General features: G+C 47.7%; 1 protein-coding gene across 22 annotated transcripts in view; it reads left to right on the top strand.

Annotated features, from left to right (window-relative positions):
* Positions 1–15769, top strand: part of MICAL2 (microtubule associated monooxygenase, calponin and LIM domain containing 2) — a 254029-nt gene that overhangs the window by 116537 nt on the left and 121723 nt on the right. For all 22 annotated transcript variants that reach the window (XR_004069309.3, XR_004069312.3, XR_004069308.3 and 19 more), the window contains 4 exons: positions 667–866; positions 1511–1617; positions 10996–11064; positions 14260–14409. Coding sequence is in view for 15 of the 22 variants with exons in the window: in XM_055356264.2 (XP_055212239.1) it covers positions 667–866; positions 1511–1617; positions 10996–11064; positions 14260–14409 (526 nt within the window). In the remaining 7 variants the exon portion in view is untranslated. The remainder of the gene's footprint in view (positions 1–666; positions 867–1510; positions 1618–10995; positions 11065–14259; positions 14410–15769) is intronic.

Raw genomic sequence — 15769 nt, forward strand, 5'->3', positions numbered from 1 at the left:
TCTGTTGCCTGGGCTGGAGTGCAGTGACGCAATCTCAGCCCATGGCAATCTCAGCCCATGGCAACCTCCGCCTCCCAGGTTCAAGGAATTCTCCTGCCTCAGTCTCCTGAGTAGCTGGGATTACAGGTGCCCACCACCACACCCGGCTAATTTTTGTATTTTTAGTAGAGATAGAGTTTTGCCATGTTGGCCAGCCTGGTCTCGAACTGAGCTCAAGTGATCTGCCCGCCTCTGCCTCCCAAACTGCTGGGATTATAGGTATGAGCCACTGCGCCTGGTCTCCCTTTTTACTTTATATGCTATATAACTTGATGTTTTTTACAAGATGCCCATTTTACTTTTGTAATTAAAAAGAAAAAAAGTAAGGGATATATTTAAAAGTAAAATAGCTCATAAGTGTTCCCAAGAGGTTTAAATCATTTTCTGATGGCTTTAGCCCAGGCAGCAATAACGTCATCATGGCCCGAGTCTGATTTTGTCCCTTCCTGACCAGTGGAGTGGTGGGTGAGAACTGGGAGTAGGGGCTGGGGTCACTATTCCTCCCCTGTACCCTGCCGACACCTGGCAGAGTGTAACCCTCAGTGCTCCTTACCACCTGAAGGTGCTCAGCTCGCCACACCTCTGCCTCCTCTCCCTGAATTTCTCTGCTTTGTTTTGATTCTCTAGCAACTTTGACTCTTTGAATGAAGATGATGCTGTGGAGAACAACCAGCTCGCATTTGACGTGGCCGAGCGAGAGTTTGGGATCCCTCCAGTGACCACGGGCAAAGAGATGGCATCTGCCCAGGAGCCTGACAAGCTCAGCATGGTCATGTACCTCTCCAAGTTCTACGAGCTCTTCCGGGGCACCCCACTGAGGCCCGTGGGTAAGCACCTGCACAGAGGTTTTGCTTAGCCCCTTGAGCCAACTCTGTCCCTGTCTATGAGTCTGGCTGCTCCTAACACTGTATGGTCTGTTCTGGGGCTGCCCAGTGTGTTCCCCTTGACTTTGAGGCCAAACAGGGGTGACTCCACTCACCCAGCCCCTGTGCATGTAAGTGGATCTGTATGCCATTTACGTCTTGAGTTTGGGGTGAGAAAATTATTTTAGAGGGACCTGGTTACAATGACGCCTCCTTGTTTTTGTTTTTTTGTTGTTTGTTTTTTTGTTTTTTTTGAGAGGGAGTCTCGCTTTGTCGCCCAGGCTGGAGTGCAGTGGTGTGATCTCGGCTCACTGCAAGCTCTGCCTCCCGGGTTCACGCCATTCTCCTGCCTCAGCCTCCCGAGTAGCTGGGACTACAGGTGCCTACCACCACGTCTGGCTAATTTTTTTTGTATTTTTAGTAGAGACGCGGTTTCACTGTGTTAGCCAGGATGGTCTCGATCTCCTGACCTCGTGATCTGCCTGTCTTGGCCTCCCAAGTGCTGGGATTACAGGCGTGAGCCACCACACTCAGCCAACACCTCCTTGTTATAGCCATACTTCCCAGAGCCAGGTTCCAAATCACAGTTGCGCTTTATTTCCCAACAGATTCTTGGCGCAAAAACTATGGAGAAAATGCTGACCTCAGCTTGGCCAAATCATCCATTTCTAATAACTATCTCAACCTCACATTTCCAAGGAAGAGGACTCCACGAGTAAGTTTTGGCCTGGTTTTGGTTTTATTTCCCATTGCACATGGACGGGGTATGAGGAACGGAGATTGTCACATTCTCAGCCTGTTGAGGCTAGTAAGTTACATGGATCAGGCGCTCCCGGAAGATGCTAGTAAAACTCGGATTAGTGACTGAGTGTTTTTGGAAGTTCTTCCTGGCACTGTGTAGCTAGTTTCAATGACTTCAAAGTGGTTACAGGAAGGACATGGTAGTGAGCTGATAGAACATATTGGTGAATGCTTTTACAAGTAACTCAGATCAGCTCTGCTTCCTGAGGGATGAGGATGAAATGATTTCTCACTGTGCTGAGCAGTTTAGATCTGGAACATGACGGCCATCAGTTTAGTGGCAGAAGTGCATGGTGATGATGCTCTGTTTACACATCTGTTCCATTAATTTGTATTTATTCACTCATTCAACAAATATATATTGGGCTCTCCTATAGGTCAACTTCAGGGCTATATTTTTTGTTTCTGATGAGGGGAGCAAATATACAGAAGTGAATAATATATGGACCTTGCCTTTGAGGAGCTCGGAGCCTAATAAAGAGGTTCCCAAACTTTCTCAACTTATAGCACCCTTAGTGTCTCTGTAATTTTTTTCATGGTGTGCCTATACCAAAATAAATACCTAACAGTTTCATTTATTAAGTAGTTAAGACCAAATAACTTAATAGGAGCATTTTTCAAGATGTCTGACAGACATGATAGTGTTTTCCTAGAAAATTAAAAATATTCTGTGGCACCTCTGTGAGTTCACATGGTGCCATGGGACACAGTTTGGGCATCACATGCCTAAGGAGCAGTGACAGTTTTGTGTGAGTGCTAACATCTCTGTGGGAGGCATAATGCAAGTTCTCTTGCTTAATGTGCACATTTTACAGATAAAAATGGAGGCCTATGGTTGTGGTGGCTCACGCCTGTAATCCCAGCACTTTGGGAGGCCAAGGCAGGCAGATCACCTGAGGTCAGGAGTTTGAGACCAGCCTGGCCAATATGATGAAACCCCGTATCTACTAAAAATACAAAAAATTAGCCAGGTGTGGTGACAGGTGCCTGTAATCCCAGCTACTCGGGAGGCTGAGGCAGGAGAATCGCTTGAACCCAGGAGGCGGAGGTTGCAGTGAGCCGAGATTGCACCATTGCACTCCAGCCTGGATAAGAAGAGTGAAATTCCACTTAAAAAAAAAAAAAAAAAAAAACTGAAGGCCTAGAGAGGCTAGGTGCCTTGGCCAGGTCACCTGCTACTCTGTTGTACTTCATTACTTTGCCCCTACCCCATGCTTCCTTCACACTAATTAATCAACTCATTGAAAGGCATTTGTTGTGTATCCAGTTATAGGACATACAGAAGTAATGTGAGGCTTGACCTTGGAGTCCAGTTAGGAAGATAGATGCTGGGAAGATAGGGAGAAAACTGAGAACCAAGAGTCCAAACCTTGGGGAACAAGGGAGTTTGAGGCGCTGGCAGAGGCAGAGCAGCCAGGAAAGAAGATGGGAAGGGGAACAGACAGTTGGAAAGTCAGAGAGGGAATCGGGAAGCCCAGGGAGGAGAGCGCTTCTACGGGATGGGCCCTGGAGACCATGCTGGCGACAGGGAAGCCAGCTAGGGTCGGGGCTGAGGACAGGCTATGGGATTTGGATGTGTTGGGGCAGATGGAAAATGTCAGAGTTCTAGGACTGGAGTGGGGAGTTCCTGGGGTGGTCAGTGGGGGCAGAGGAGAGAAGATGGGTGGAGGAGAATAGGACCAGAGTGAAGCCACTGGTGGGAGCAGGGGTGGCTTGGGGTAGGGGAAGTTGTAAGTACCTGCCCAGAGCTTGCCTGCCCTCTCCAGGATGGCAGGGTGCCCTCCACCAACAGGACAGTGGGCTGGAGGCCTCTGCAAGTTTCTGAGTCTCTCTAGGTGGCCAAGAGTCTCTTTAAGCTTGGCCAAGGCAGCCGTACCTAGCCAACCCCTCCACCCAGGGTGGGATGGGGCCACCCAGCCTCCTTTCCCTGGGCTGTGTGAGCAGTGGTCACTTTTTCCACTGAGGCCTGAACTCCCTGCTCCCTGGGATGCTGCAGCAGCTGTTTTGCCAACCCCAGGAGCAGGATACTTCATGCTTCTGTGGCTCCCTATCTCTAGGAAGGAATGGGCTAGCAAGGCCTTAGCTGGGCAAGGAAGATGGCAACAGAGCAGTTAAAATGATGAGCTGCACCCAGCCTCTCTCCCACTCTGAGCCGGCCCAACCTAGAGGCTCTGTGTGAGGGCTGCATTGTCCGCCATGTTCCCACTGAGTAAATGGGGCTGTCTTCTGGGTACCAGTGGTCAGCTTGTTCTACCTCCAGCCCAAGGACCCCTGTCTTGGGCTGTTTGGCCCCAGGCAAGCCAGTCAGTGTTTCTGGAAGCTCTCCGAGACAGACATTTACTGCCTTTCTCCATTCACCGCGTTTCTGCCACTTGGCCCACAGAGGGAACTGGAGAGGGATGTTTCCACCTTTCACTCACCACACCTCTATTTACAGAGTGACAGAATTGAAACAGCCTGGCCAGCACTGGCTTGGGAGCTGGGGATGGTTAAAAGTCAGGAATCAGCAAGGTTAGCCAGGCCTCCCAAGGGCTGAGGGCCTCACTCCACTTCCCTCTGGCTCTGCTAGAAAATGCTTGTGGTGGAGGGCTCTGCCCAGCCCAGTTCTGGCCCCTTTTGAATCTTGTTCAGTCTTCTTCAGGGTGTGTCCCTCGGCTGCCCATTTTGAGAGGAGTCAAGGCCCACAGATCTGTTCTCTCCCACAGCCTCATTTAATCTTTGCACTCTGCCCCATCTTTGGATAGGTAGAGATATTTGGCCATTGAGTTAAGTGCCTGGCATGGGCATTGTTTGTTCTCTCAGAGCGATGGAGCACTTCCTGTGGGTGGGTTAGGTTGTTTCGTAAGGCTACTGGGTCACCACACTGTGCCTTGGCCATCACTGAAATGCCTCTGCATTCTGTCTACCACTCAATGCCAGCACAGTGATCAGGGCCACATAGAAAGTACCTTCTTCCCATCCTACCAGATGCCTTATTGTATCTGAACGCTTTTTTGATTTGGGAAACCTAATGGCAATGCTCTTTGGCCTCAACATTTCCCACTAGCAAAGAACACTGAGTCCACCCCGGTCTGGTCCTGCACAGCCACAGGGGATGTCTGCAAGTAAGACTCTGAAATCCATACACAATTACACATCTGTACATAGAGGCTCCCTCACATTTACACCAAGATATCAGTACAACAAAACACGCAACCCTCAATGACCTTGCTCATCAGCCCTTCTGGAGTGGAGATACAGGGCAGGCATGCTTGCACGAGTCTATACAATAGCCCTCCCCACAAACACAGACAATATCTGTACATACAGGTGCATCCGTATTTGACCTTCCTCCCTGCCCCTCCCTAACTTCCTCTCCGTCTTCCAGAGGAATATATTGATATGGGAATTGAGCTGTGAGTGCACATTTATTTACAATGTGGCATCTTCATCTGAAGAGCATCTGCTGGTTCTCTGCTGAGTCAGGCTTAAGAACCTCCCTCCTGATTTTCACTGACGATGTTAAATTCTTCTTTCCCCCCCAATCTTATCTTCCTGATAACATGCAATCCAAGCAAGATGTATCAACTTCAAGCAAAATGAAAGGCTTTTTCTCCATCAAGGATCTCATTTACTTTTTTTTTTTTTTTTTTTTTTTTTTTGAGACGGAGTCTGGCTCTGTCGCCCAGGCTGGAGTGCAGTGGCGCAATCTCAGCTCACTGCAAGCTCCGCCTCCCGGATTCACGCCATTCTCCTGCCTCAGCCTCCCGAGTAGCTGGGACTACAGGCGCCCGCCACCACGCCCGGCTAATTTTTTGTATTTTTAGTAGAGACAGGGTTTCACCATGTTAGCCAGGATGGTCTCGATCTCCTGACCTCGTGATCCGCCCGCCTCGGCCTCCCGAAGTGCTGGGATTACAGGCGTGAGCCACTGCGCCCGGCCTCATTTACTTTTAAAGAGAGTAACTTTTCCATTCCCACCATGAGTGGTAACCCATTGGGTTGATTAGTTCTGAAAACTGGGCAGCCCATGCCTGGAAAGAGGAGAGCTTGGGGAGTGTATTTTCCTCTTAAAAGGCCTTCGGTCTGCTTCTGCAGATCTGTCTGTGGTCCTGGTGAGGATCTAAAAGCCTCATGGCATGGGACAGTTCCTGGGGGCTCCAGGGCTCTTGTCATCATGCATGTAGGTGACACCTGAACATATAACCAGGGCGTCTATCATGCCTGTGTGCATGGGCACACACACAGACATACACCCTCAGACTCACAATACCTACCAGTACTCTCCTAGACCTGCCACACATGGTGACACCTGTACTTAAGGCCACTACGGTCATTACTGTACACATATGCAGAACACCAATTTTTGTCCCATTCTGAGCCCACTCCTTGGGGGATAAAACAGAAATTGTCACTTGTCCCTGGAGAGCTCATCCCAGAAGCCAGATGGGTAGCCCCAGGTTTGATCCTGCTCAGCCAGGTCCTCCTCCTCCTCCAGCACTGGTCCCTGACACAGTGGCATTCACAAAATGTGACTGACATTTTTGTCAATGTGTGGTCTGAGTGGTCCAGGTCCCCTCCCCAACCCTCCTCTTCCTGAGCCACCTGCACACTTTCGGAAGAGCCGGGTGGCATTACGTGCGAAGGTGCCTCTTCCTTCCATCTACTCATTCAACAACTGTTTCTTGAGTGCCTATTTTATGTGGAGTTCTCCTCAGTACCGGGGATGGAGCGGTGAATGAAACAAGCAAGGACCCTGCTTAGGCAGCTTACCTTCTAGTGGGACTTACGAACTTCCTCTCACCTCACTTCCCCAACTTCTCTCACAGAACCACACACCCAGCAGCCAAAACTCCCCACTAGGTTTCCAGGACTTCTCATGGCAGAGGTTTGAAGAAGGCTTAGGGGAGTCAAGAGTGCCGCTTTCCAAGGCTGGGCCAGCACAGGGCCCTGGAGTATCCGCTGCAGGTGCACGCAGGTCATGGCTGAAGCTACTGTCTCTCCTTTCCTCAGTGCAATCTCAGTCCAGGATTCAGAGCTGATTTACAGATTGGGAATGCAGTTAGAAGTCAAGCAGACAAACACAGATTTACGTCTGCTGGGGGTCTGGCAAATGTTCTAGCCTCTCAGAAATCTCCTTTGCTTGTCTGAAAAAAATGAGGGTAACAACATGTACATCATTGTATTGCTGCAAAGATGAGGTGATCAAATGTGTGCGGCAGGTCTGAGCACGATGTCTGGCAGGTGGAAGGCGCTTAGTAAATGATAGTTCTTTTCCTTTAGAAATGATGATTAAATGAAGATGCTTGTTTTCTCAAAAGATGAGTAAAATGATCTGGCTTGAACACTTGGTTCTGTACTGCAACCACAATCAATACAGCCCTTTGCAGCATACAAAGCACTTTCACATACATCTCATTTGCTCCTCATGTCACCTTTGGAGGAAGGCTGGGAACATATTTTCATGCCAATTTTTAGATGAGGAAACTTGGACTTGGGGAGATTACATTTTGATAAGTCATGTAGGTGGTAAATGTCAAAGCCAGAAGTAGAACTCACATGTTTAAAATTCTGTTACTCTGCCAAGCACGGTGTCTCATGCCTGTAATCCAGCACTTTGGGAGGCTGAGGTGGGCAGATTGCTTGAGGCCAGGAGTTTAAGACCAGCCTGGCCAACAAAGTGAAACCCTGTCTCTACTAAAAATACAAAAATTAGCCTGCGTGGTGGTGCACACCAGTAGTCCCAGCTTCTTGGGAGGCTGAGGCACGAGAATCACTTTAACCCGGGAGGCAGAGGTTGCAGTGAGCCAAGATCACACCACTGCACTCCAGCCTGGGCAACACAACAAGACCCTGTCCCCAAAAAGAGAATAAATAAAATAAATTATGTTACTAACACTAGCCTCACTAATAGTGTCTAATACTCGTACAGTAGTGCCCTCCTTATCTGCAGTTTTGCTTTCTAGGGTTTCAGTGACCTGTGTTCACCCATGGTCCAAAAATATTAAAAGGAAAATTCCAGAAACAATTCAGTTTTAGATTGCACACCATTCTGAGTAGCATGATGAAATCTCACAGCATCCCACTCCATCCTGCCTGGAATGTGAATCATCCCTTTGTCCAGCATATCCATGGTGTATTTGCTACCCACCCATTAGTCACCTTAGCTGTCTCAGTTACCAGATCAAAAAAACAGTATATCTAGGGTTTGGCAGTATCCATGGTTTCTGGATTCCACTGGGGGCCTTGGGATGTATCTGCCATGGATGAGGGGAGACTACTGTCTAGCACGTTATAGTTGAAGAAGTGTTTTACATCTGTGATTTCATTACTCTCACAATAGCTTATGAACTAAACAATATAAGATCCCTTCTTATAGTTAAGGAAACTGAAGTCAAAGTAGTTGGATGGTTTTCCTGAGATCACACAGCCGGGAAATAATTAGTACCAATGCTCAAATCCATGATTCCTTGAAGAAAGAGCTCTCTTGCTATCACTGGCCATCTTCTTAACTATCATAGCTGCTGCCCAAATCAACAAAACCATAGCCTGCAATGGTCAACCTCTCTTCCTATGACCCATATCTAAATTATTCCTGGGCTAGGCTATACCAGCTAACTAAATATAAAGTTTGTTTGCTTTGAGCTAAAATCACATTAACTCGGGCAGTATGGGAACATGGTTATCTTGTGCTGATCAAATAAATGTTCAGATTGGCAGATCTACGTCTTTGATTTTTTTTTAATAGGAAAACCAATTAGTTTAATAAATGCCTTTTGGTATATAGACTCTTTCAAATCATTGGGAAATCATGATAAGAAAGTATTCTTAGGGCGGAAGAGCTGGAAACATTAATGGGAAAAGAACATAAGTTATTTATTCGCATGTTCTCTTTGGGCACAGTAAGTATTTTCTTTCTTCTTGTACTTTGAATTCTTTGTAGAGTGAAACAGGGTCCAAGGAAAAGGGAGTACTGAAGCAATTTTGGTTCACAAATATAGATATACAGATAAGAAAAAAGTAGATAAATCTCTAGGTTTGAGTGTTCTTAACCTTTTTGTTTTAGCCTAGCTCTTAGTTGAGAATCAGTGCTTCAATGTTAAATTCATAAGGAAGAGTAGAAACCATTTGGGTAAGTGTGTTGCTAACCTTTCCACAGACTGCATTTGGTTGTCCCATGGGTCAGGGTGGGTCAGAGGGGGCTGAGGTTGTCCCCATCCATGTCCTTTATTCCCCCTGAAGGATTTGGAGTCTTCTTAGGAGCTGCTGGTGGGCACAGCCTCCCCAGGAATGCCCTTCATAAGCCCATGGCTAATATGGCTGTCTTCAATCTATATAGGCTCCCGTGGAACAGTCCCACCCTGGGCTTGTTGAGTACAAAAGAGAGTAAAATGTTTTGCCCTTTGGAGGAAAAGCCAAATCCTCATTTAAGGTAGAAACCAAAAAAAACAACAGAAAACCCTAAGATTATGCATGAAGCATTCTTGTTGGGTAGGACATTCTGTACTTTCACAGGCCCCAGGTTTGGGCTGGCAAGAGTAGCATTCCCAGGCTGTGGAGCTGGGGGTCCAGACAGCCTGTTCCTCTAAGACCCAACATTGTTGCAAATAAGATCATCTGTTTCTCTTGGTGTTTGCCCAAGCTTTTGGCTTAAAATCTTTTCCATTCACAGAATAATGATTTATTAGAAGCTGAGGAAAATGTTCAAGAGAAGGCAGGGCCCTTTGATGTGTTGTTTTGTGCTGCCTGGGCCAAATTTTTGAACAAATATCAATGGACTAAACTGTGGTTGATCTTGTCTTTAAAGACAAACAAAAAAATCTGGTGCTGGTAAATATGGGGAGAGGGCAGGGGATGATGAAGAGGACAAGAGATGAGGATGCAGGTGCTTTCTGTTGGAGGGAGGGGATGCGTACTGGGTTGTGTGTTGGGGCACCCATAGCTAGGGTTGTTGTTTCAGAACAACCAGGAGGTAAAAGAATCCTCCTGTGATCGGGTAGGTTAGGATTTATGGGGCTGATTGGGCTGTATGCCTGGGTTTGAGGTGAGCAGGTGGCCTGCAGCACTTCCCCCTGCATCCAAAATGGTAGAAAGGCTAGGATTTAATATGGGCCTGCGATGGAAGCCCCCCTCTGAGAGGGTAGATGGCTCCCTGCAGAAGGGATCTATGGTCAATGGGACATGGCTCCCTGGTTCTGACAGAACTAGCCATTTGGAGAAGGCTCCAGTGGCTGAAGACTGGTAGCAGAGAGGTCTTACCCCAGAAAAGGATGGGGGAGCCTAGGTGGACCCTAGCCCAGCGACAAGGGTAGGCTTACCCATGGGGTACGGAGGAGGTACTAAATTCAGTCTTTCCCACTCCAGCCATAGCATCAGCTCGGCCTCCAGAGTTCTGCTCATTCCCTGAGGAGACAAGCCTGACAGCCGAGTGCCCTTTGGGAGCCCTTGCAGGGTGATGCAATGGGCTTGGGTAGAGCAGGGCTTTCTGGATTTCAATGTCCAGATGCAGGCAGCAGAGAGTGGGCTGTGAGGCGTTCTCAGTAGGGCAACCATGTCATGTATCATCTAAACCAGGAGACTTCTGAGAGTGAAGGGGGCGCTGTTAACAATCAGGCTGGGGGTAAAAAGTGGTAAATCAGAACTGCCCTCCACCTCCAACAAACTAGGCTGTATGGTCACGCTAGTCATCAGGCTATAGTTAATGCTTATTTGAAGTTAATAAAATATTGTTTACTAGGATCTGTGATGGTGAGTGAATTGCAGACTTGATTTGCCATCAAATCCCTAGGCAGCTCATTTGAGCCCTGAGAGTCCATGTGAGGTGAACCCGGTCACCTTCTTGTAGGAGAGAGGCTCCCTGGGTGCAGAGAGACCCCAGGTGGTCTCCATAAGGCAGCACACTGAAAGCATCAGCAGACCTGGCTGCGGCCTTGGGCAAACCATTAAACTGCTCTGAGCCCAAGGCCACTTTGCAATGGAGATCATCCCTGCCCTGCCTATGTCACCGGGATTCTTTTTGCTTTGATGTTTCATGAAGATCTTTTGGGGTGTAATTCCAGCCCCTTCTGACGAAGCCTTGGCTCCCTAGGTGGAGTGAGGTTCTCTCCACTGTGCCTGAACAAAACCCTGTGACAGCATTTGTCACGGTGCGGAGTAATTTACTACCACTCCTGCCTGTAGGCTGATAGCTGTTTGTGGGCAGGGACACATCCTCAGCGCCAGCTCAAAGCCAGCCCTATGCCCTCAGGGATCTTAGTGGGACTGAAGCCCTTGGTGGCCCCCAGAGCTCACCCTGCTTTCTTGGCCATTGCAGGTGGATGGTCAAACCGGAGAGAATGACATGAACAAACGGAGGCGGAAGGGCTTCAATAACCTGGACGAGGTTTGTGTACACAGTGTGGGTTTAAACAGAGGCTCGTTTCCTGACAACCAGTGGCCACAGGCCGCCTCACTGTGATAGCAGCCTGGCCCTGTTCCTTCCCTCTCTCATGAACCACTGGGTTCCAAGCTTGGCGTGATGGAAAAACAGTTGGGGTTTTGGATCTCGCTTCAATACTTACTAGCTGTGTAACCTTGAGAAACACAGCCTCCCAGGATGTGGTTCATGTCTGTAACGTGCAATGATACACTTGAAATACGTGAAACTTCGCAGGACTTTTAAAGATGAATAAGATGAACATGGTATCTGACACATGTTAATCAATATACAACCACTGTTAACAGTAAATAGTAAAGAGGCATCAGCACTCCCACTTTTCTCCCAATCATCGTTTGTATCCATTTGTGTTTCCTTTGCTTTTAGCCTTTAAGGCATATGTCCTGGTGCCCACAAGTGCCACCTTCTGGTGAAAGAAGAAAATTACAGGTTACTTTGTCAAAGGAGAGCCTGAATCTCTTGCCTGCTTCTGAAAAACTGATCAAGGGGAAAGAGTGTCAGTTCTTGCTTCCCTGGGCAGCTTTTAAAAGAGACCTGAGATATACACGTCATTCAAAAAAAGCCATTCCAACTCCACAAGCATGCATATTGTCAGCGAAGTGTGGGATGCCGCTTTTGCCAGCCTACTGGCTGACCTCAAAATGGTGACTTAGAGGCATGAGGGACGGTCTGTATAATATATTGATATCTGATTGATAGGAGGTAGAAGGGACTTTTTCTACTGTTTATGGTTGAAGAGTTTTTATTGCTGTATAGTTGCATGACATGGTTGTTCGTGTCTGACTTGCTGCCCCTCACAACAGTGAGCTTTATAATAAATAGAGTCATGAGGTTCACCTTGGGGAAAGCAGCAGCCAGCCATTCAACCCATTATCTGTGATGGTCAAAGGGAAGCACTGACAAAGAAAAACGAGTTCAGTTCACATCTTAAAATATGAACAAACCCGCTCTACCCAATGAGTTCAAAACACCCTGGGTTGAACATTTTCCTAGAGCTTCTTGAAGGTGCACTTCAGGAAGCACTGTTCCTTCTCCACCTCTTGGCTGTGGTGTAAGCAAGAAGCCAGCAAATAGAGACACAGAGAGGAAGCGGAGACTGCACAAGGCTACAGACACATTCCATCTCCCAGATTACGGGTGTCAGCTCTCTGGCTTCAGGGCCTGGGATTTGCTCCTGCCTATTCCCAAGAAGCTTCCCTTGGGTACACTTTGTCTCAGGTGGAAGTCTTTTCCTACCTTTCACCCATGGCTTATTTAAGGGTATGTGAGTGTTGTTTCTGTTATTGGCAACCTAGGAGTTGGAGTGGGAAGAAATCTGGTTTGTGTCTACCCTTTCTGAGATAGCCCTGGACAGTCTCCTGGGGCAACGGTTTTGCTTAAAGTCAGTTTTAACAAAGCAATATTCTTTCTAAATTCTTGCTACTCAAAATGTAATCCAAGATCCAGGAGCAGCAGCAGCAGCTGGGTGCTTGTTAGAAGTACAGGCTTTCAGGGCCCACTCCAGACCTACAGAAAGCAAATCTGTTTTTGAGGATTGATTTCCTGGTGATTCGTGGGCCCGTTAATGTCTGAAAGTGCTGGCCTGTATGGCCCACTGTCCTGGCTAACTTTGGTCTTGTACAAATAGTGATCACCCAAGTAAGCACAGCCTCTTACTCAAGCCTGTGCTGTTGTGCACAGTTACATTTCACTCTGAAGGAGGGTATGCCTCTTCGGTTTGTGTTCGTCCAACACTCAGAGTGGCTCTACACACAAGGTTCCCCATGGGGCTGCCACACCTAGGGATCTTTTTAAAAAAAAATTAACTATAGCTTGCCTTTTCCAGCGAATTTCTTCTAAATGAACACATCTTTGTTGTCGTGAGAATGTCTCTTCCTGTGAGGGACATTCCTGGTGTGCTTGGGAAAACTTACTGCCCACTTGCTGTGGCAGCACCATTTATACTCCTGAGGCCTGTGGGAGGAGATCCCGTAGTAAGGGGGAACAGACATTCTTAGTAAACATTGGTCATTTTCAAGTTTTTACTGTTAGCAGATGAGCTAGAGAAATCTTATATGGAACTCCGTTTTATAAAATAGCATAACCGAATGATCAAGGTCTACATCACCACTTATAAGTCACGTTGATATCATGCAGCCCGCTGTACTGGAATGAGAAGAGCATTTCACCTCGGTGGTGTCCTTCCCCAAAGTCTAATCATGAGAGAACATCAGACCAACCCAGATTGAGGGGCTTTCTATTAAACAGCTGCTCAGTACCCTACAAAAAGTGTCATTCTGTAACAGAAACTGTTACAGTTTGTAGGAAACCAAGGAGACAGGGTGATGAAATGCAGTGTGGGATCCTGGATTGAATCCTGGGACAGAAAAAAGATATTAGTGGAAAAACTGATGCAATCCAAATAAAGTGTATAATTTAGTTAATAGTATTGTGCCAGTGTTAATTTCTCAATCTTGATGACAGGAGCAATTATTCCAGATTTAACACTGTGGGCAGCTGGGTGAAGGGTATGCAGGGACAGTCTGTGCTATCTTTGCAACTTTTGTGTAAATCTAAAATTGTTTCTAAATTAAAAATTTTCTTTAAAAAGATAGCAAAAATAGAGCAGGGCTGGTTAAAGTTGGGGGTGGGTACAGAGGAGAAAGGAGAAAGATCTCCAGAGCCCAGGCCTTGCCTGAGTGACCCCCACCCGTGCTTCCTTCATTGGCCCCCAACCCCTGCTCTTCTCCTCTTCTCAGCCAGATGATGTATTTTTGAAAACCATTTTGTTCAACACTTCATGATTATATTTGGTTTTTGCAGTAATCATGTGAAGTAGATTACTGTTCTCATTTTATACATTAAAAAATGTCAGAGAAGTAAAGTAAATCGCCAACATCACAGGGATAAGAAATGAGAGTCGGGATTCAAACCCCAACCACCTGGCTCCCAAGCGTAGCTGTGCCCATCCTTTGGAAAGACGCATCCCTCCTGTGAGCATTGCCTCTGCGGGGGTGGCCCTGCTGCCTCTGCCTCCCTTCCTCAGACCATGGAGGGAGCCCTTCTGCGGGAAGCTAGTCCCACATCCTGAGTCCCCAAGTCTGCTTTCTGATATCCAGATTCCAGGATCCAACCATCAGTGTCCCGTTTCAACCTTTGCAGCCTTCAAACTTTTCCAGCCGTAGCTTGGGCTCCAATCAAGAGTGTGGGAGCAGTAAGGAAGGTGGAAATCAGAACAAAGTCAAGTCCATGGCGAATCAGCTGCTGGCCAAGTTTGAGGAGAGCACTCGGAACCCCTCACTCATGAAGCAGGTGAGTCATGTCAAATACTCACTGGACCTAACTTCCTGGTGACTTTTCAGCAGGAATGTTCTGGCTGCTGATAGACTTCAGATATGCCAGCCAGGCCTGGTCCCAAGGAGACTTGAGCTCCTTCTAGATCAGGAGTCAACAGACTTTTCTATAAGAGGCCAGATAGCAGTTTTTTAGTGCTTTGGAAGCCATACTGTCTCTGTTACAACTCTGCCATTGTAGTATGAAAGCAGCAGTAGACAATACCTAAACAAATGAGTCTGGCTGTGTTCCAATAAAACTTTATTTACAAAAAACAGGAGCAGGCCAGATATGGCCCATGGGCCTAGTTTGCTGGTGGTTGTTCTGCATTAAATAAATCCATTCCCTAATTTGGTTTTGCTTTCCAACCGTGACTTGGTTTGCAGCCAGTTTTGAGGTGATACAGTTTGAAGGAGCTTTGAGAGGCTGGCTGGCTGGGAAAGTACAAAGTCCACAGTGAGAAGATCCATCCAAACCAGAGGAACTGAGTCTGAGCTCACAGTGTTGAAGGCCAACCTCCCAGGTGTTTCCTGGCACTCCCCTCTCTCCCTGCACCAGGGTCAGCCTGGCGGGGCTGTTTTGTCTGATGGGGGTTAGTGTGAGGCTGGAGGAGGCAGAATGCTGCGTCAGGCTGTAGGCTTCCTCCTGACTCCGGCTCCGAGGTCTGTGCCTCGTGGTTCCGTTTGCTCCCCTGAACTTCCTTTAGGGTGCTGTTGTCACATTACAGAAGCTTGGGAAAAGAGGTTGGGTTTTTCTATGGTGAACACCTGTCACATGACAGAATGAGACTCCTTTTGGGAGGACAGACTCATAGTTAATTAGCTTTTGAGGCAACCATGGATGTCTCCTTAGTCTTGATGTGGACTGTGTCCCTCCTGGGAGAATTGACCTTCTCCAGGAAGTGAAGGGATTTTATTATAAGGGGGCCATTTCCTTGAGACTTGTAACTCTCCACAAATTTTCTTGATTGCCCATTCTGGAGGCTTGGCCCCTCACAGTCCCCAAGTGCTGATGAGGGCTCAATTCCATCAGAAGCACCGGAGCGTCCCTGTCCTTGAGTGGGCAGGAAGCTTTTCTGTTTCCAGGTAGACTCCTGGGCCAGCCACCCTGGCCTAGCCACCCTGGCCTGGCATGGGCTCTGGCAGTGCCTGCTTAAGGCCCTGTGTCTGAGCCAAAAGCAAAGCCACCCTGGGATTCACACATTGTCCATGAGAAGGGGACTCCAGGACTTGCTGTTCACATGGACAGGGAGCCAGGGCTCAAGTTTCCCAGCTGGGCCCGGCTTGCAGGAGCTCAGCCCAGTGCTTCCTCTGCACTTGCAAACTTCGTCTCCCTGCTC

Source organism: Gorilla gorilla, chromosome 9 (assembly GCF_029281585.2).
Source record: "Gorilla gorilla gorilla isolate KB3781 chromosome 9, NHGRI_mGorGor1-v2.1_pri, whole genome shotgun sequence".
Classification (NCBI taxonomy): domain Eukaryota; kingdom Metazoa; phylum Chordata; class Mammalia; order Primates; family Hominidae; genus Gorilla; species Gorilla gorilla.